A 22803-nucleotide genomic window follows, 5' to 3' on the forward strand; every position below is an offset into this window, starting at 1 on the left:
TGCAGGGTAATCACTGAAAACGCTCCTGGGGCTGAATAGCAGATGCGTCCAATTCAGCTGGAGGCGTGAAGCAAATACAGAGACTCTGTCGTTTAAGAAACTTTGCAAATGCAGTGTGGGTTTCAGTATAAAAAGGGACAAATACAAAGGTATTCAACATGGGTCTCCATGGGGGCGAGACCTGTAATGAACTGTACGACAAAGAATTACAAAAGACTAATACTGCAGGTTAATAGATGACTCTACATTGCAATTGAGATTGTACTGTATGTGCATTCACAGTGTGGGGGAGGGGGGGAATTAATTCTGCCACTGGACAAAACACCATTAGAATAAACATATTCATGCAGAGCACTGACGCAATACCTGCACACTATGGAACAGTTTAGCTTAGCAATGCTTAATCTGCAAGGAATTGAGATGGAGGCACTTTTTTTGTTTTGTTTTTCACCATCTGCTCTGCATCTCTGCAGATTTAGCTGATTTATGGTTCCCACTGAGTCTGTTCTTGCTCCCCTGCTTTCCTTCTATTTCCCAAATTTATGGCTTTGAATTAGGAACAATAGGAGCAGTGGCCATCGCCTTAACACCCCATTCTTCCTCCTGCTGGAGAGCAAAGCGGTTGGTCAGATAAGGAACTCTTGCCAAAGTCTTGTGATTAGCCATTCGTCAAAGGGTGAAGAGGAAAGTAAACATTAAATTGAGAGGAAAATGAGGTCGGTAAATTCAGGAATGGCATGTCATCAGAGTGCAGAGAGTAAAAAGGGGAAGCAGAGGCAAACAAAAATAACCCACTGCACCTGGACAAAACCTCTCTCCACATACTGTCAGTGGTCCAGTCCCTTGAGAGGGCAGCACCTGCTACTATGTATTTCAGTCAGAGATCCTACCGTCCTTAAAAATGGGTAAAAGAGGAAGGCTGTCATGAAAACTCAGAAATGTACCGTTGTTCTGTGATTTATAAACATCCGTCAGCACACATTGCTCAAGTATGATGGTTGTTAGAAGTTCAACCAGGAAAGGAATGAGTTTGAGAGAAACACATTGGACTGTTCAGGCTTCAACTTGTGCAGGGACTGATAAAATCCAGGATGGGGGAAAAAAAAAAGAAAAAGAAGAAAAGAAGCAACATTTCTTTTCCCCTACCAGAGTCCTGTACCTCAGATAATGAGACTGGATCAGCAAATCTCGTCCTCGCCCTGATAAGGTGACACTTTCTCACATATGTCTTTTCTAAAATAAAACGCAGCTCTGCAATCCCATTTCAGACTTTTGGTTGCCTCGCAACAACACTTCTCACCCCGCCCTTCGGTGCAGATAGTGAGATTTGAATTAATTGTTACAGACACAAGCAATTATGACAGATCAGTCACAGAAGGCAGAAAAGAGGAAGGAGGAGCCGCCGTTTCATTCTGCTGGTAATTACAGCTGCACGTCGCGATTGTTTTAATTTATGGAACGCAACTGTCGGAAATGAAAGACGGAAGACCACGCGTTCAGGTGTTAAGCAGGACAGTAGTGTGGGTGTATACTGTATATACTTTAGTTATATCACAGACGTACATATTATATCAGTGCATCGGGACGTCTCAGACTCCCTCTGAGACATCCCTTGCTGTTTGTTCCTCCCCCTTTTCTTCGGTGTAGACCTCAAAGATCTACTTAGAGGAAATCGTACATTTGATAACATCACTTGACATTTACATGCACGCACAATGAGGAACTGCTGTGCGAACAGTGTCATTTACATCCTCCCAGCAACTCCTGCTCACAGGGTCTTCTGGGTGCATTTTGAGTGTGACCAATTAAAGGGAATAGAAACTTGCTCTGCCATTTTCCCTTTTCTTCTCCTTTGAATCCTATTCTTTTTGCAGAGCAACATAAATAGAACAGGTAGCATGGAAAATCAGTTAAGGTTGAAGGTTAAGCTAGCCCCGCCCCCCCCCACTCCCTTTTTTTATTTGCCCCCGTTGCCTTTGGATAGAAAGGTGAGAAACGACATATTCAAAACGAAGAGCGTGGCCAGCGAAGTAAATCGAAGGAAAGCAGTCAGTGGTTTCTCATCAATAAAAACACAGAGTAATTAGAGAAAGCACTTGAAAGCCAATTTGCGAGTTGACAAATGATCAATCTTCATCTGTAATGTGGCCTCAGTTGCATATAGAAGCAGTGGTGGATGTGCTAACAGATGGCGTCCCTGGCCGTAGCCAGCATCAGTGATGCTGGATAGAGAGGCACTGTGCTTCTGTTTTCTCCTATCAGCTCAAAACACCTTCTCCTGCAAAGGAAAGAACTCACCAAAGGGCTAAATCACCGCTGCCATGCATTTCCACATGTGTTTTAGAGACATATTGTGAAAATAAGTTGAGCTCTCGCCGTCGCAGCAGTCATCATTGGTGTCAGTACTGTGTAATAAAATCATAGAGCGAAGGGGAAAAATCCGCCTGGAACAAAATTATAATTCAGGCATTGCAGTGTTTTTATATCACTCCTCTAGAATCCTCATGAATTGTATTTTTGTTTCATAATTATATGTTAAAGTCAATATGCTTTATTTATCAGACTGATGCCCAGAAACCTTCTACCGTTACCATCCACAGTGTTTGCTCTGATGCTTAGTCTGAAACCTTATTAATTAGTTTGCTTTATGACAGCGATGGTGGTTGTTTAGAGCCATCTCATAAACCGCCCCCACACTCTTGATGTTCAACTGAGCAGCTATCAAATAAACCTCCCAGCAAATCCTTTGCACTGCTTCACATGACAAATGCAACACACTCCCCCCTTCTGTGCCTCCCCCTCTTCGGCGAGCATTGATCCTTCTCCGCGCTGAATAGGTTTGGACACAATAATTCAGCATCCAGGTAAATTGGAATAACTCTAACCATTAGTGAATTAGTTTGCTCTTTAAAATCAGCCATTGATCCCCGAGCTGAGCTGATTGGTTGCTGACCAACCAGAGAATTTAATTATCAGGCACGAGTGTTGCTTGCTCAGCCATGATTTCTGAAGGTCAGGGTGCCACTGCAGCCCCGGTTTAAAGAAACAAGAGGACCAAGGCGAGAGATTGAGGGGAAGAAAGAATCCAGTACAAATGAAGTTAGTTACAGCTGCACGGCCTACCCACCCCCCCACCCCCCCCATTCCTCTGTTGCTTCCCAGCAATTGCATGTGGCAGACCTTTACCACACTTTTCCCAGACATGGCTGTGAGCACAATTACAAACCTCCAGAATTCAGATGACTCCAGTTTGGCACATTTAAACGCAACTGTGCGCTCCCTTTCCTCATTTTGTCATTCCCTTGCATCAGTCTCCCATAACCCCTTGGTCCCTGGTGAGGTCATATCAATATGAGCTAACCCAGAGGAGTATACATTTCATTTTTTAGGCTGCCAGCCGTCCGTGACATTAAAGTTTTAACGTCACTGTGCGCATTATACCTGCATCACAGAGTGCGAATTTGATTTGCGGCAGTCATGCTCATAACAGCTCAAAGAGAACCCAATTTTTATTATATCTATACAGTCCCATAAACAAATAATGCATGCAATAAATAATACATATTGGTGAACAAGGGAACAAGCAACGGGTAGAAGAATAGCATAGTAATGCAGAGTATCTACTTTAATTCCCTCCTGTCTACCTGTCCCTTTGCAAAAGGCTTCATTTTTTCCTGATCTCTTACCTCCCTGGGCTTTAGAATATAAATAAGGAGAACAAGCCTCCCTTTTCTTATGAACTTTATAGAATAAAGAGGGACACTAAGGGCCCCACACAGGAGAGAGGGGAATTGATTGGCATAGCAAGTGACTGGACCAGAATGGAGATTGAATCCCCTTGAATTAACCAGAATGGAGGAGGAGTTGCGGCATGAATAAGGCTGTTTAAAAGGAGGATGGAGAAAACAAGCCTCCCTTGTCCTATCTTGTGATTTCCTGAAGCAGACATCCTCCCCTTTTTGCTCTGCTTATTCAAGGGTAAACACGATCCACTCTCTGTCTCTTCCTCTCTGTTTCACTAATCCACTATACAAATAGGTATAATCTGCAAGTAAGAGAAAAATAGAATGTTTTTCTTTGTCATACCGCCCCGGCAGAGCTGAACAATGAATCATTTTCAAATAAAAAACAAAAAAAATCAATTGTATACAAAGCAATTAGCGGATTGCAAAGGCTGCAGTGTTTGTGTGTGTTCTGTACACATTTAAAAAAACATGCAATAATAACATCACCTTTAGTTTACTTTAATTAATCCTACACAATAGTCTTTTAATGTTTGGATGGTGTCGTGCTCACATTTTTAATCTAATACAGACGGAGTGAAGCTGATTTGGAAAACATGTCACAAATCAAATCCTGTCGCAAATTTGTAAGATCCATGTCAGATTTAGTGTCTTTGTACGTAATAAACATGGAAACATGATCTCAGGAGTCACAAAATTAAAGAAAGGTTGAGGAAAAAAAGGAATTTGCTAGCACTAAAAAAAAATTCGGACAAACCAGCCATGCAAATCCAGTCTCTTCCAATCAGAGCTTACTTGTAGAAATTAAAGTGTTTTATGACGAAAGATCTAATTTTTCCAGTTTTATGGTATGGTAGGATGGTAAAGGAAGGGAGGTGTTGCGTGTTTGCTCTGCAGCCTGAACCATTATACATTTTCTCCCTTGGCAGCCAGGTCCTGTGAGTATATTTCCCTCCATCATAGCGAGATCAGCCATAAGCATCCCTCTCAAGGAAAGCATTTCCTCTTTGAACATATCAAATCCACTTCAGTGGAGATCAGGGGCACGGTGCCAGCATCGCTCCAGTGCTGCACTGCTTCAGTCCACAACTTATTCTGACCTTCATGGCAGTATGTCACTGGCTTGTGCAACTCAAGCGTAAGGTTTGGCGGCAGTGTTTTCACAACATGTAGAGAATATACAGCTTGTGTGACATTAATTACAGTTGGTGAGAGTTACCCTTGACCACTAACTTGACGTTTATAATGTGGGATGGATGATTATTGTTCCCTAAATCCCCCTGATTTCCTTTCATACTTTGTCGATGCAGTTCCGTTCCTCAATACCTGTGAGGGACTGGCCGTTGTAGATGGCACCCATCCAGCTGTTAAACTGTCCCCGTGGTTCTGTGCCAAATGGTTTGGCTCTCCTTGCGATGGCATTGAATCTGGGCAAAGATTATTAACCAAATGTTTTATTTCCTCCCAAGCTAATTTAATATCATCAGAGGCTTATTTACACGGTTGTGTATTCCGTTTGAGTGAGTCAGCACTTACTGCATGTGGAAATGTGTTTATTACCGAGAGAAACTTTCCCGTGTAGTAAATGCTGCTGATCGGTCTCTGCAGCGTCCAAGTTTAAATAGAAAGGGACGACTTGGAGCGTGCCTAATTCCAAATTTGACGATAATTTCCTGCTGTGCAGCTGGCGGACGTTACCGCGTGTCTCCCACCCTTAAAATATGAGAGGTTCATTTACACCGCTTCATGTGGACAGGGTTTTTTTTTTTGCATCGACGTGTATCGATTTAAAGTGGGGTCCTCAAACTGGGATGGTGGCAGTGCACATTCATTCCTGTCTCGCCGATGTCTCGCCACCAACCCCGTCCTTCTCCCGATGAGGACTGTGCCTCTTAAACTGCCAAAACGTACTATTCACATGTTTTATTTTACACAGAACGCACCAATGCCATGTTTACCTTGGTTTCATTTGGTAGGCCTCAGCTTGTGTGCACCCCCACCCTGGTCCTCTCTAATTAGACACCTGTTGTGAGAGAAAGCGACATGACATGGACGCAAGGGCTCGGGACCAAATGTCACTGCTGGCCCGTGGCTGCAAGTGCAAGTACGGCCCAAACTGCAGTGAAGCAAAGGGTTAATTTTAAAGCACGTAATTCAACCATATCTCGTTAGTTTAGGCTTATTTAAGGCACAGTGGTGTCCATCAACGCTGTCTGGCCAGAGTAACCAGAACGGTTTAACAATGCATTTCGATCAATCCATCACTGAATGACATGAACTCTATTCATTATAAGGACAAATCCTGACTGAGGAGATGATTTGCGTAATATTAACCAACAGATCAGTTTAAGGTGAGATGATGTTCAAATCTTGCATGAGTTTGATCATTTATTTATGGCTGTACAAAGTAGAGAGACGTTACATGAATAGAAACCTGGTGTACAGGGGGAAAAAAAAGCAGGATTTTACTCTCATCATGTGGCCATATGGATGCAAATGTAACTCCCTGCAGGAGGTTCCAGGGATTCAGGGCAAAATGATACCTCAGGTGGTGGAAGTGACTAAGCCTCTTGGTCAACTGCAGAGCTGATTTTCATGGTAGAGGGTTGCTCTTTAGAGCATGTTTAAAAAAAAAAAAAAAAAAAAAAACCTTTGCAAGGTGGAAATGTTTTGTTCCTTTAATTCTGACTCAGTGTTCTATATAGAAGGTATGAACATGGGAGTGAGCAGCATTGTTGGTTTAGTCGCAGAGCAACAAAAAGCCATAGTGCCATACAGTGGGAGTTTTTTTTTCAATGAATGCTTGTTATGTTATCTTGTATTATATTATATACACTTATTTATAAATTGCTTTATTAGAAGATGAGAAAATGACAATTGAAAAGAACCAAGTGTAACGCGCCAACAAAATAATGAAGTCAATTCATTCATTAAAGATTGATTCGCTCAAGCTCGGCCTTTTTTTTTTTTCATACATTTGCATATGAATTATCGCTCATTTACACTCGCACCTTTACACAAGGCCATATCATTATCAATAACCTCCTCGGCATCATTCCTGTTTATCAAATTACATTAGGCTATGTATTACTTTAGTGTGCGAGCCAACCCTAATTTAGTCAGAGTAATTAGACTAAACCTGGCCTGTTAAGTACACTGTCATATCCTGTCATTGCCGCCAAAGCGTCTGCGTGATGTGTGATGTTTTTTTTTTAACTTGTCAAATATACAATTATAGTTGAAATGTTGTTTTCTAAGTTTAAGTTCTTAGTTATAGAAGTGTCATGACAGCCAAGAGCTGATTTTTATAAATATGGCAGCATAATTAGTTACAGAAGTAGACACCGGTTACTGCTTCTTCTTCTTCTTCTTCTTCTTCTTCTCCTTCTTTTTTTTTTTTTTTTCCCTGTTCCTTTAACAAGTTGGCGAAGCATAGTTTTTAATAATTAAATAAGGAATTAATTCAAATGTCAAGAAAGTGATCTGCCACTTTTAATCACGTTGTGACAGGAGGAAAATCTCCCCTTTAGAAAGCGACTGTGATTACTTCAACTTTTGCAATCACGTAGTTTATCATCTATTTATCAGGGAAAGATTAGGCCCATTACATTTTCTCTGCTCTCTTATGATGTGTTATTGTCTAATAAGCCATGAATAGAATGGACTTTTTTTTTTTGCACACAGTAATGTTTGACAGCACACTTTGGGGCACTCCACGGTCAGGGGGCCAAAGTTCTGGAATGCAGTTGCTGATGAAAGTCATTTCCTTATCAGTGGAAGAGAGTTTTCTTTTTGCCGAGTTTTTACGAATGTCCGGAGTCATATTACTGTTTTGTTTGAAATCCTATTTTTTCTTTCTTTGAATTAATCATGATGTGATGAGTTTTTCTTCAATGTAAAAAGGATTTTTTTTTTTGCGAGATAAAAATAAGATAGGTAATTATGAAGTGCTGTTGAGCATGTTAGGACATGTAAGTAAGTCATACTACTCATTATTATCTTCAGTCTTTGTGGGTTTTTTTTAATACATTATCTTGTTTACATCTGTTTTTAGATGACGTCTTCCTACAAACATAGCTCCTTTGCTTATCTGTGCATGTACAGTTTTATTTAAATAAAAAAGCATTTCTGCACTGGGTCGTCATCTGTATTACAGTACCCCTGTGTAATGCTAAGGGCAATATTGCAATTGAATTATCCATCACTTGAAACATTAGTGCGACCAAAAGTGAAGTCTCATTGTGTGTTTGATGAATAAAGACGGCGTTTTGTCTCACAACATTTTTTAAACTATTCATGAAGTGGCGAGTCAATAGTTGAAAGTTTCCTCTCGCCGTAATTGACACCACTGGGTAAAGGGAGATGGTGCTCTTCCACATTAGTGGCTAGATGTCATAACATATCATGAGGAAGCCTTGTAACCTTGTCAGAATTTATCATGACACCAATTATGTAAAAAAAAAAAAATGGAAAGACATTCACACAGCCCTGCATGTACTGTATGCTCATCTGCAAAAGCCTTATATGGAGAGGCACAATCTGTGTGGCGTTCTAAAAAAAATCCTCTAGGGAGGAGAAATTCAGTGAAGGCAGAAAACAAATACACATCATGTCACAGCAAAGTGACAGTGACAAGGGCACCATCTTATTTTGTTCAGTACAACACAATTAACCTAACACTATGACATTTTCTTGTTTTGCTAAAATAGACTTTGTCATGTAACAGCTCTCTCGTTCTGTCTCCCTCCCTCCCTTCCTTCCATCCCTCCCCTCTTCTTCCTTTCCCTCTTTTCTTGTCTCCCATCAGGTCTCCACATAATGGAGCGAGAATGAACGGAGAGCGGCTTAAAAAAAAGCATGAACTGGAGGTTTATTGAGGTCATCTGCTTCCTGTTTATATGGGACCATATAACAGTTCAGTCTTCCCGCCAGGACCCATTGGCAACTGAGCAACATGTCACCAAGCAATATGACTGGCTCATCTCTGACCGCGGACCTTTCCACCACTCTCAAAGTTATCTGTTCTTTGTGGAAAAATTCAGCAAAGGATTTACGACCAGATATAAAATTTATAGGTGAGTTCACTTTCAGCCTGCGGACTGATTCCACACTAGCTTTTTAGAGCCTGTTTAAATGCTTTTTCTATTTTGAGATTTTAGCTCCGAACTGCAACACTGTTGACATTTTAAGTCTATTAAGTGCCGCTTTTATCAACACTCTCACTCACTCTCTCTTTCATATAGCAATGAATTGTTCCACTATAGGACCTCTGCACTCTTTTTGCCGCTACTCAAGTCTTTGTGTTGCTTTGTCTGAATGACACACAGTAGAAAAAAAAGCACATTTATTTATTATGTTATGTATTTGTTAACACAAGGTTGGCGATACATAGACAGGCATGGGGTTGAAAGAACGGGTCGCACAGAATGAGAACAAACTAAAATAAAAATAATAAAATAAACCCCTAAACTGAGATTTTTTGGCACAAAGGAGTAATTTGACATTAAAATAAAATAAAACTTCATATTCCCTTATTTCTTATATCTTTATGCTAAACCCAGCCTTCAAGGGCCCAAAGGTATTATGCAACTAGCGTTGTGAATATACCGGCTGTACCACTGTTGTCACTGAAGTCAGTATTTCAATCTAACATGCTTCCTTAATCTTTGTTTACATATCATGGTCTTTTTATGACATATAAACATTCATTTCTTACCTTAACCTGGATTGGAATCTTTACAATTACATCCATCTTTAAACCACTAAACTGATCACTAAATTCTCTCATGACACAATGTCCATCTTTTCTCCTCGTACTCCAATTGCTTTGCATTGCACATCTTGTGATAGTCGACATACTGAGGTACAAGCAGAGGAATTAGATGGCTAGACATCCTCTTTCCTATAGACTCAGGCGTTGGCTCTGTATTCTCCGGGCTCTGAACTACAGAAAGACAGAGAAAGCATAAGAGTCATTTGCCACATTCCTTTGGCAGTTCTTTCACGGAGTTTGTTCTCGTTCCCCTTTCTTCCATCTCTCTTGGTAACTTGCCGCAACCGGCAGTCCCCACCGGCTTTCGTGCCTTGATATTGTCACATGAACAGTAAACAATGCATTTGCATAATGTGTAACTTGACAGAGCGGGATGTTGCACGGAGACATGAATCTCAGAGGCAAAAGTACTAAAGCAGCTTTTCACAGACGCCGTACAGCAGTGGAAGGTTGTGTGTGTGTGTGTGTGTGTGTGTGTGTGATGCTGCAGTGATTTATTAAAACAGTGTGTGTGCTTGAGTGTTGGGTGCTGCTGGGAGTTTTGCCAGACCCAGGTGGCTCTAGTTGTTTCTCCCTCTTAACAAACCATTATTAGCGCCAATCTCATCCATCACCTGTCCCTTTCCTTGTGACAATTACAAGAAAGTATTGTTTTTAAATCCTTATCTACAATTTAAAACAAGGCTCGGCAGTGTGCCTTGATTTGGTTTCTGTGAATCGTGATTGCAAATGATTGACTTAAAAAAGAAAGCGTTATTACGTGCACTTGACTTCCTGACTTAGTGATTGATCCCCAGTTTTTTTCCCCAGTTTTTTTTGCAGTGTACATATGTGACACAATGATCATCAGTTGTTTTTAAGAGTTTAAGTTATATAACCAAGGTTTACTTTAATAATCCATTTGTCCGTTGATTATTTTCTTGATTAATCAATTTCAACAAGTTGTTTGGTCCGTAAAAAAAAACTGAAAATGTTGTCGGAGAATGTCATAGTTTCAAGGTCAAAATGTTGACAAAATAATTGTTTTGTCCACAAACAAAAAATTATTCAATTTAGTTTATTTCTTTATAAAAAAAAATAAAAATATTCACATTTAAGAATCTGAAAAATCAGAGCTTGTTCTGAATATTAAAATCAACTCTATCAAATTAATTAAAGGGTTATTAAAACTGATGATTAATTGAGTACCCCATTAATAATTGATAAATCATAGATAGTATTGGAGGCAAGGGTGTGAAATTTTCCCCAAAGGTCCAAGTGTTTTCCAAAGATTTTTAACCCAATGTGGACCACCAGTTAATGCCAACAATTAGTCCAAATGGAGGTTGGGAATAAAAAAAAAAAGTAACATCAGCTGGTGTAGTGTTCAGTTGGAATGAAATCATACATACGCGCGGTCCTCCATGGCACATGATTGCCCGGCTCTTGCTGTACTCTAACCAGCAATGAGGACTGAATCGCTTTGTAAATTTCCCCCGGGACACTCTCTGCCTCGACGATTTAGTGGTGGGAAGTGGTTGAATCAGATTTGCAGGGAGACAAAGCATCCAGTCCACTCCCGTTCTCTTACCAAGAGAGATTATCCCAGAGGCACGCCGCATGGACAATACCAATCTGATCAGCAACAAACAAATCTGCCCCATCTTTAATAACATGGGCATTGTGCCTAATTTGAAGGATAAACACGGATTGACGAGGTGCCGTTCTCTCCTGCCTGGCGCTCTGAAAAGGTCACTGTGGCTTGAAGGGTAAAAACACACCACTGGGCACCAATTACCCTCTGCTTCTATAAACGTCTATCACTTAAAGAAATGATTGGAGAGTGTTTTGTGTAAGTAATCATACTGTGCCTCCGCTGATTGCAATCTCCCAACTGGATCCTGTTTTTTATTTTCCTGTATTGTGTACATGAATGAATGCTTCCCCTATATTCATCAGTCAGTAGAAAGCCACTTTCACTGCCGGCCTCGTACTGCTCTTGTATCAGAGCCACAGCTCAATAATGTCTATCAGTGTGTGCTTCAGTAACTGTTGAAATTCGATGGCCTGTTTTGGTCATACAAGCATCTTTCATTCAGTCGCTTGTACTCTATTATGGGGGGTAGAATGTGTATCAGATGATGCGTGTTCTCTGTTTGGTCTTTGTTCGCAGAGCTCTATCTCAGGTTCTTGTGAGCTTGAGTGAAAATCCAATATAAATGCAAATCTCGTAGCCATTAATGCATTTTAAAGGGCTCAAATCAGCATTGCACTGTAATCAAAGAAGTGAGATGGGGACTGTTATTTAGAATAAAAATATTTATGAAAATGCATAGCTCTGATTGATTACACTTTGAAAAGGCACGCTGAAGTGTCTGAATAGAAAGGGTTGATAGACCTACTCTTGTCATTGGACCACCGCTCATCAAAACCTCAGCATCTATCCATGGGATTGAACAATTGAACAAAGGCAAAATAACACTCCATCCAATTCAAAGCCTTATTTTTTTTTTGCCCGCAGTACTAACAAAAGCTGAAATTAGTTGAATGCATACTTACTGAGTTCAGACACAGTCATCAAGAGTGAAGTCTCATATGCTCTGTAAGTGTGATAGCAGGATGAATTAAGTAAATGGAAAAATCCCTACTCATTTGCAATGGAAAAATTGGACCATTGTGTGTTTTCTTTCATTGTCCCATTGTTCCATGGCAAAGTCTATCTGTCACTTCATTAAATTTCGGACTCATTAAATCCTGCACATACACACATTATGTTCCGCACGTGGCCATATCTTTGTTCGAAGAAAGGGGCAAAGCGAAGCAATGGACCCACAATGCAGTTCTTTTTTATATATTCTTTATTAATCCCCTATAGGGGTAATTCTGTCTCTGCATTTAACCCATCCTCTACTAGGAAGGAGGAGCAGTGGGCAGCCACTGAGCAGCAGCGAGCAATGTGGGGTTGGGTACCTTGCTCAGTACCTCAGCCCTTTTGGCCTGGTGGGGACTCCAACTGGCAACCCTCCGGTTGGTTACAAGACAAGTTCCCTTTCCACTTGGCCACGCTCAATGCCGCTCCATTCAGCGTTTCAGTTGATGCCTCTACGGTGTGCGAGCATCACGTTTATGAGAGCAGACTTGACAGATTGGCAGAAAAAAAGTGGAGGCGTCGTTACATGACAAATCTGTTTTTGTTATTTCACGGATATCCAAGAATAATCTTTGTCATCCACTTCTCTCCCTAGTCCTTCACCGAAGCCAGCGTTTGATTTCCGTTTTTTGACAGGCATGACGCAGTTTTCTCGAAGCACATTTTGCATATCTCTAACCGAACATTTCCTCCATGAATTAATTATTACTAACAACCACTTGATCAGCACGAAACCTTGAATGAATAATCTGCAGTGATTTGCATGTGCAAATAACTTTAAATCAGACTCTACTTTAAGCTGTTCATCAAATGTTGTCTGTCATTTGAACTTTTTTTTCATTCTCATTTTCTGTTTCCCAATGAAAACACATCGAGGTGACTCATTATGCCAACTGTGGGTGTGTCTGTCAGTGGCGATCTGGCTCCCGTTTGTTTTAAGCAGCAACAAGGTGTAACATTTGTCTGACTTGGGTCTTGAATTAGTTTGGATGAGCCATCTGTAATTGGATAGGCCGGGAGAAGGCGGTTTTGATGTAGTCGGCAAGTTTGCTGAGAGGGGGCTGCGGCGATGTTTAATTCAGCAGGCTGTAGCCAAAGGAAGCGAGGGAGAGCAACACTCAGGAAGTCAGGAGGGATGAAACAGGATGAAGAAAGAGGACAGAGACATCAGTGAGGTCTGCGATGCCATTAGGCAGCGAGACTTGGAAGGTGCTAAAAGTGTGTGATCGAGAAAAACTCGACAAAATAGAGGTACAGTGAGTGTAGCATCAAAACAGTGAATGGGGAAGCAGGTACGCACAGAGGTGTTGTAAATAGCACATAAAAGTGCACCACTCTCCTACAAACAAACAAAAAACACCCTATGTATTTATTTTCTTTCTGCAACCTTTCATAGTTCATAAAACATCACACGTTTATTATTTGTCAAAAAAAAAAAATCTCATTTACATCCAGGACTTACGAGAAGGCTTTTAACTGTTTTCCCCACTACTTATTTTTATACGACGGAGTATTAGGGCCAAACTGAAGAGAATTTTTTTTTTTCAACCTTTCAAGAATGAAGTCGTAATATTATGAGAATAAAGTCGTAGTACTAAAAAGGTTATAATATTTTCTCATTATTTCATGTATTATTATTAAATAGCAACAGAACGCACTGGAGGGCGGCCAAAGTTCCACTCCTTCCGGATCCAGAAATGTAATTATCGATCTAATTGTTTCTTGAGAAACGACAAAACCTCTTTGAACAGAACGCAGATGTAGCCACCTCTAGCCTTGCACTCTAACACGACCAGCCATTTCCTCCTCCTCCGAGTCTGTGTGATTCTGTCTTTCGTAACAGACTCACTCTCCAAGCACCATCTTTTTTAAAAGTCCTGATGGTAACGATAGCGTGGTGCTGATGTGCCAAAAGATTAAGTACTTCCTTATTTGTGAAGCCCGAACCAAAATAGAACTTCACAAAATGCCCCGCGTTCCCCATCTTGATGCAGGTTGCAGTTTATCAACTGAATAATAATTATGACTTTATTCTCGAAGGATTAAAAAGAAGTTAACTTTGGCTCCGTCGTATATATTTAGCAATGCTCAGAAGGTGAAACATACATTTGTCGACAATATATTATCTGTGTGCTGTGACTCGGCGCCATCCACCAGTCTACTCTGTCAACTCTCTTTATTTCCAGAAAGATTGGCAATATCTTGCTCGAGCTAAAATAAATAAATATGCCATCTGCACTAAGCACTTATGTCACTGAGTAGAACTCAATAAAAGAGTTGCAAGTGCCGACCATATAATTGCAAAACACCACTTGTTCCTTGTTTCCAGTCAGCTGCCGCCAGCTTAAGTAGGGAATTAAGGGAAATCTACTTTGAACACAGGGAGATTGACACAATGATTCATCACATGACACCACGCTTAAGTTTGGATGGCATTTTATTATAAAACAGTATAATATTAAGGTAAAAATTTGCGTAAACTACAAATAGTTTCTTCCTCAATGTATAATACATTATAACATGAGACGGTTTAGAGATTAGATGATTTAGAAATCACAATTGCTCTTCCGGCCTGGTCTCACATACACAAAAGGGGGAAATAAAATCTGTAACTCACACATTTTCCAAGTGATGGATTTATGGAGTGATTCAGAAAATCAGACAGTCACCAATGCAGGATCCCGGCCATCGCCTCACACATTTGGCAGCAGACGTGAATTTCCATTTGCTGCTGACTGAAGCAATAACTATTCCCAGCACTTGGATTTCAAGCTGTTGTCTTAGCCAGTCAGGCAAACTGAGAATACACGACTATTGCTGGGCATCCACGTTTTGCGGCATTTATTTTCTCCTCTAAATAAAATTATTACCATGACACACAGACCTTTTTATGTTTAAACTTCAAATTAATTAAACAGTGTTTGCGCTGGACAGCGAAAACAAAAAACCCATCTTTTAATCCGCAGAAACAGACGCATACGCACAATAAACACTGTGTCATCCAGAGGCTGCACTGTAATTACATTCACTGAGAGACCGCTGGATTTTTTTTTTTTTTGACTTTGGGAGGATCAACATGGGCTGATCTGGGGAGGGTCTTCATGCCACTTCCTTTTTTCCAACCTCGTGATAAAAAGCCACCCCCATACCAATCCACCCTTCTCCTGCGGGATGACTTAATTACTGCCAAGGAAGGGGATGGTAATTAGAGGAGAAACAGGAGGCTAGAAGAAACTGTCAGGGTTAAGTACTGACTAATTCACTGCGTGGGACGCCTGTGCCACTTTCCCCCGAGAATGGCAATGCGACGTCACCAAGAACAACAAGCTTTGGGACAGCCATGTTTGATATATGACCATTTTTAAATATGTGATAAGGAAGTCCTCTCTTTTCTCATAAAACATTTACTTTTAATCCACAAAAGTAAAGCCCATGCTCTCACTCACCCTTAACCCCAGTTTCTAACTCTTGAATTCATAGTTTGACTTTTAAAGATGTTGTCAGCCCACAGAGGTCGTTAAATCTCCTCTGATCCACCATGTTTTCGGGGAAGGTTATGTTTGGTGCTGAGGTGTGACGCCCCCAAACTCTGTGTACTCACCAGAGGTGTTAGCTGTTTTTGCCCTGATCGCAAAACAACAGACATAGTAGGGTCATGTAGATGTCAGTCACGCTGGTGTATGCGTGTCTACTGTGAAAAGGGGAAATAAACTGTAATGGTCTGACTACAACTACTAATACTACCACTATTATTATTATTATAATAACAATAATAATTATAATAATAATAATAATTTTATAATTTAGTACATATTTACACATTGTACATTTTTGCAATTTAATACATTTAACAAACACATTTAATGTAAAATAATTCAAACAAAAGACACACAACATAAGCTCAACATCATATGGTACATTTGTTTGTGATATGTTCCAGCCCCAGTGTCACAGGCACTGGTCTCCTTGACTCTTCCTAACACCTCAGCAGCAGTGCTATTATTCAAAATCTTCTTCCCTGCACTTGAACTGGAACAGAGAAGGTTAATGTGAGGCGTCCTGCAGAACATCTGAGTTTCTTCACTTCCAACAAAACCCTGGAAATGTTGGCCATGTCATCTTAACTGTGCTAGAAATGTGGAGTGCCACACACTATTCTTGTGCTGCGGCAACTCGGGAAAGGGTTACGTGTCCACAGCTCATTCCATTCGGACTGTTTTGTGCTATATAGCTCAGCGCTTTGACAAATCACCAGGTTGTCCTGTGATCCAGTGTTCATTTGCCGCAGCTCATTACAGTTAGCGTAATAAAAAGATGAATTATTTAAACATCTGCGAAATGCAAAACGGAACGGAACCATTCATTTGAATGTACTTTAGAGCCGGGGTGTCAAACTCATTTTAAGCTCAGGGTCCACATACAGCACAATTTGATCTCAAGTAGGCCAGACCAGTCAAATAAACCCCAAATGTTTCCCTTTATTTTATATTAAATTCAACATATTTTTTTACATAACAACCTGAAATTTCTTGAGAAAGACAAGTGCAATTTCACATTATGATCAGATTCTGATTAGTCCACCATTGAAGCATGATATACAACATTTTTGCAAGTAAGCAGACTAACAAAGACAATATGCAAATATACATTTTCGTTTATCAAAAAGCATAAAGTTAACAAAGAGTTGAGCTATCGGTGTCTGGGGGACACTTATGCAACAGCTCATAAGTAAATCCCATCTTCGGGAAGCTCATAATGTTCAAATTTTTCAGGCTGCAGTCAATCCATTACGCTGAGCAGTGTTTGAAATAGTTTAATGTCCACTCCCATCTACATTCATGAAGGGCAGACCATAGATAAACATTAATGTTCTCCAACAGTATCTGAGAAATAATGGGACAATAGAATAACAGAAAAAAAAAGGATATTAGCTGGATGTTTGTCATTCACTGATCCTTATGTCAAACTGACCCTGTGGAAAATCAAATGGAGTATTCATGAAGATTCATGTGAGGGGGGGAAAGAGGAAAGATAATTCTTCTTTCGGTGAAAAGTGCATAGTGGGTATAAATGGAGTTTCATAAGGAGGGCACAGAGTTTGGCGGCCTGATATCCTCAGAAGGTTGTTCTGATCTCTTGAGGCTCACACACAGCAGAGGCTCGATAAGTGGGTTTAAACAAGAAATGACATGTTTCTCATTTTCAGACGTGAAACGCAGTCATGACATCACGGATCATCCCTAACTTGTGCGTGCCTGTGTCCTTTATAACACTTGTTTACGCAATGTCTAAGAGCCAGTGTTTTGATTTCAAAACATTATTTTTCCAATATTATTTATAATGGGAAATGCATCATATTTTGTAGTGAACATGCAATTTACAACAAAGAGAATGACAAAATGGAAAGAAATCGCTTGTAAAGTGTGGTGCCCTGAAAAGGGCTTCCTCAAAATGTCTCTGTCCATGGTGCTGAAATCAAGGATTTCCCTTTCCATCACACTTCCTCAGTTAATACCTCACACAATGACTAAATAAGTTTACATTTGGTTGTCTTACTGCCATAAAGCAATATTTAGCTCATATATTTTTCTCCTAATTTAATCTATACCTCCATATACCAGAATACCAGAATCATGATAGCGATAAAACTCATTTAAATGTCATTGAATTTAAGGTTGTTGTTTTTTTCAGCAGTTAATAAAAACAGACAATGGGGATTATTAATTTGAAAGGGTTTGGTGTTTTATTTCAGCCATTATGCACAACAAACACAGTGCATATAAATCATCAACAGAATACTGTTTTATTTGGGCTATGACTGGCACTTATTATGGGGGCAAATTGAGTTCAGCAGCAAATTGTTGATACGTAATAGGCTGCACCTTAAGCACTAACAAAAGGAGTGGTTTTTTTCCCCCCACTGCATGCATGCTTTGACCTTGGTAGTGCTTTGTTATATGTGGAATGCAAAGGCATTGTCAGTGATTTCATTACAGGACACGGAAGGTGATGAAGTGTTTCATCAATTGTAAACAATACACAGTAGCAGAGGAAGACTTTTCATTTGAGATGGAGCCGTGTGAGAATAGATGGAATACATTTTTGAGCATCTCCTGGTTTTTGTGAATACAGTGTAAACAATATTTTTTCTGGGGTGATCATTCATCCACACATTCATCCACCCCCCTTGTAAGAAAATACTTTCAAGATATTTTGACATTCCGTGTAATGCTGTGTTTCACTTGAGTGCGAGCATCTCAGGGTCTCTCATCCCATTATTTGTTCCGTTGGCTCACATTGCCATTCAGTCCCTGCCCACACAGCCAGACTAGTTCATCAGCAGAACTTCTCACATTACACAGCTGATTAGATTCAAACACATGCTCGTGTCACTCACCCTGCGTTAGCTTCCGGCACCATGTCCCATCACATTCTTGAGATTAAACTGAATTAAGAGATTGTTTTTGATTACATCCATTTTCATTTCATTGCCTCATCAGCATTACAAAGTGCACTAACAAAGCTATTATGCTAGCAGTCATATTCAATTTAGGCAAACATGTTCCACGTTTGATATACCCCAATTAATGGTTAATAACTAGGATGCTTGAAATGAAAATGAAGAGATAACAAGCTTTTCTTTTTATTTATGTATCATGTCATATAAAGTTTCAATGTAGCTATCATAACATATAAAGCAATCTGAGGAAAACATGGTTACAGTGAGCCTCCTTTATTCCATTATCTGTGTCATTATGATGGTAAGAAAATTTGATTTATGCTGTTTATTTCCCCTTTGCCTCTACTTGGCCTGCAGAGGTTTTATTATGGGGTCAGTCAATTTTCTTCTAGTGCAAAATGGAATAAAATGATGACCCAGCCAAAAAGACTTTCAGAAAACGGTTTGTACCGAAATCAGTGCAGGTAATAGAAAGAAAAGTCACTCTCCAAATCATTTAAGTCCCTTGACCTTTCCCTCCTGTTTTGTTCTACCTTTGAATTTATGGAACAAAAGGAAAAAAAGAAAAATATACCTTTCCGAAGGAGAGGCAGTCCATACACAATTTGGCAGAGATCAAAGATTGTCCCAGACTAAGCCTGTACAATAAAAGACAGTGATGCTGTAAAGGAGCAGACAGCACTCGAGGAATCCTGAACAGAATTGTTTATAAGCGCAACGATGGCAGCTGTATGCATCATGGAAAACGAGTGCTTTATGACACCTCAGCCATCTGCTGAACTGGGAAACATACAAAACATATTGTGTTGTTGTCTTGACCCAAACACACACTTATGCCACTTTTTCCACAATACGGTTCTAGCACTGCTAGGCTCCACTCCACACTGTTTGGATGCCAGGTGTTGTTTTCCATTACTTTATAGTACCGCCCCATGATGGGCGGGGTCGTCATGAAACTGTCGTGATGTTGTTTTTTACCCGGTTGTACTCAATCATTAGAATCAGTTGATTAAAAAGATTAGTTCAGTACTTCCTGTGTATTGACATTTTAGACATTTCCTTGCTAAATGCTGGAGATTAATACAAGTTTTCAGGATTTTTTTCAAGTATTTTTTAACTGATCTACAGTTCGGCATTGTTCGGTTTGATTCCTGTGTCTGACGTTGTGACTCCTCCAGTGGCGACGCTCTCTGACTAATCAGTGGCTGGCAGGAAAAGCGCCATCATAGTTTCAACTGACAGTGGCAGTTGGAAATTTGATGTGAAAGAGGAGGATATTATTACAAAAAAAAACTTAAACGTAATCCATGGAAAAAGAATCCGAAATGATAAGTGATATCAGACATACAGTTTTTGAACGTGGTTGACCATTGGAAGTGCAGTCGTGACTCTCTCCCCTCCCCTTTAGATAGAAGCCTGATCATGAAATATGTCACCAGCCTTGTTGCCAAGATGGCCGCCAAGTGGTGAGACTTATTCCGTCTTTGTTAAAGGCAGAGTTTCTATTTCTAAGATCATCAGAGCCATTTGAACAAATGTTCTTTCTTCTCTCTCTGTTTACCTGTTTCTCTCTCCCTTTGCATCCTCTGCTCTGATAGCAGTGTGACCATTACAGGACTGATGCCACCATTTTACACAGATGGACACTGCAGGGAGCAGGCATACTGTTGATTTTTGCTATACGCACTGTCGTCACCTGCACTGTGGCCGTCAAAATAAATAATTTTTTTGCTGGAATTAACAGCATGTAATCTCTTATGACTGTAGAACTCACTCATAAAACACCGTCATTATGCATGGGATCTTTTTTTAAGTGTAAATTAGCAAATTTGGATTAATTCATTAACACAAATCATGCTGAAAAAATATGCAAAACTTTGTGTTGGACAGTTTGTGCTCTGTACACTGCCCTCATTAACTTGACAGTGAATCTCGCGCAATTTTTAACAAACGTCTTATTTGATCTTAATGACATGGATATTTTTACATGGCCTCTATTCTGATGTCATCTATTTTTTTTTTTTTTTTCAGCAGCATGACAGAATTTCAAAATAGCCTGTCTGGTTTTACTGCACTATGCACACTGCTGCATTTAGAAATGTAGCCCATGCCAGAATTGATGTGAAGATAAATAAAACAAACACCGCTCGGTCTAACCAAAATAACATCCCGCCTGTTTCTGCAGAGTGCTTTTGTGCACCAGAGCATGGGATTAAGATTCATTCTGTAATATTTTCAATGGTTTCAGTGGCTGAAATTCATACAGGATTTCAATTGTATCTCTGTCGGTTTGATTTATTGCTGTGCTTTTCCTCCTTATTACCATGAAAGGCCCGGATTGTTGTTTTTTTTTCATACCGTCAAGCTGCTGCATAATACTGTGGCAGCACAGGAACAAAGGTTTTTTAGGAGATTATGGGGGCCTTTACCGAAAGAAATACTATTATTATAGCCTTCTAAGAAACATACACTCTGTAGCTTCTCTCACCTCCAACTAACAATCGTTAACAAACAGGAAAAAAAAAATAATAATGCTGCATTTATCAGAGGCAGTGGAGTCATTTGGGGCAGATGGTGAGTGTATGAAGCACATGGATGTCAAACAAAAGGCCAGAGGTTCAGAATCCTGTCTGTGGTGATAGGTTTAGGCAGCAAACATCGCTTTAGTTGAGGTTTGCAAATGATTGTTGTTATTGTTACATTAAGGCCTTGCGGCATTTTAGTGCAAGTTTCTGTTTATTTACAGGAGAGATTCAGTGTGATTGAACAATAATGTTGTCTTGTGTTGGGATATACACACTGTGAGATATGGTGAGATAGATAGATAGATAGATAGATAGATAGATGTGTGTATATATATATTTATATATACATATTTGTTATTTTAATAATCAATTAATCATTCGATTATTTTCTCGATTAATCGTTTGGTCCATAAGATGTCAGAGAACCGTAAAAAAATGTTGATCGGTGTTCGTCATCCCTGGAAATGATGATTTTCTCAAATGTCTTGTTTTGTCCACAAACCAAAATGATTCACTTTGAATGATTTCTTTGTTATCCAGAGCAAAGAGTGCCGCACACAATATTGACTCTGACTCTAGTATTCTGAATTCAAACAAAACAAAGTCCACTGTCATGCGCGATGGGTCACACACCAAGTGATAAACTAAATTGAAATCAGAGTTGATTCATTTCCAAAGCCTCATACTCAGTCTGGAAATGAGAGTTTTCTTGTCCTTAGTATGTCAGGATCAATAATACGACCTTTGCTAATGGCACAGTTTGTCCTTGTAAAGTGGAGGACAGTCCAAATGAAGTTTTATTTAGCAGGTGTTTGCCCTCTGGTGCTCACCGGTCCCTAGCAAATCACATGAACCGGACAAATGAAAAAGCTACGTGAGATGTAAATCACGGCAGCCCACCTCGGTTGGTGGCGTTGACAAGTTTTCTCTTCCGGGGAGGCAGCCCTCTGAAATGCAACACAAATGGACGACCATAAACCCTGCGCTGCCACGCGGCCTGGGTGGCAATAACCGCTTTATTACGCCGCCGAAAACATATCATATCCAAGCAGATGAGCTCACGCGGCACTGTTGTCTGTGCCGGAACGCCATGTACGCATAGACAGAGAATAAGTCAATATTGTGTGGGAAGACAAAATAGCTTCACAAAGTCATTCATAGGGGAATTACCATTATTGAATAAAGTCTCTCCCAGTCCTAACAGCTTGCCAGTGTTTTCTGTTGAGACCCTCATGGTGCACCACAGTCAGCTAAGCGTTGGCTCCGTGAGAACAGCGTGGCAAAAATTCAATCAATGATGTCTCAGGAATGTTAAATGGGTTTGTTGTTAATAATGCAGGATGCTATAATGCAAAATCCCCCCATATGTTGGATCATTTTCTAATTAATTTTAATTAGCCATAGGCAATTCAAATCATCATAGTGAAAATCCCTCTTTCCCTAGTCTACCAAACTTTTTTTTCTTTTTTTAAAGTTGCAAACTTGGACGGTGTCTGTGTTTCATTTGCACCTGCCCATGGCGTGAGAATAATTTCCTCCTTATTTGTGAACGTCTCCATTCCTCTTTCTCCGCGCGGCAAATTGACTTGATAAATATGTGAATGTTGGGGTTCTTGGTGTTGGTGAATGAAACGCGGCTGCCGATGAGATGAAGCTGCTTCACTCTCGATCGC

General features: G+C 40.1%; 1 protein-coding gene across 2 annotated transcripts in view; it reads left to right on the forward strand.

Annotated features, from left to right (window-relative positions):
• Positions 1–22803, forward strand: part of brinp1 (bone morphogenetic protein/retinoic acid inducible neural-specific 1) — a 137927-nt gene that overhangs the window by 43545 nt on the left and 71579 nt on the right. For both annotated transcript variants that reach the window (XM_058617378.1, XM_058617377.1), the window contains exon 2: positions 8551–8818. In XM_058617378.1, the coding sequence (XP_058473361.1) occupies positions 8601–8818 (218 nt within the window). In that variant the 5' untranslated portion in view covers positions 8551–8600. The remainder of the gene's footprint in view (positions 1–8550; positions 8819–22803) is intronic.

This window comes from Solea solea, chromosome 19, assembly GCF_958295425.1.
Source record: "Solea solea chromosome 19, fSolSol10.1, whole genome shotgun sequence".
Taxonomy (NCBI): domain Eukaryota; kingdom Metazoa; phylum Chordata; class Actinopteri; order Pleuronectiformes; family Soleidae; genus Solea; species Solea solea.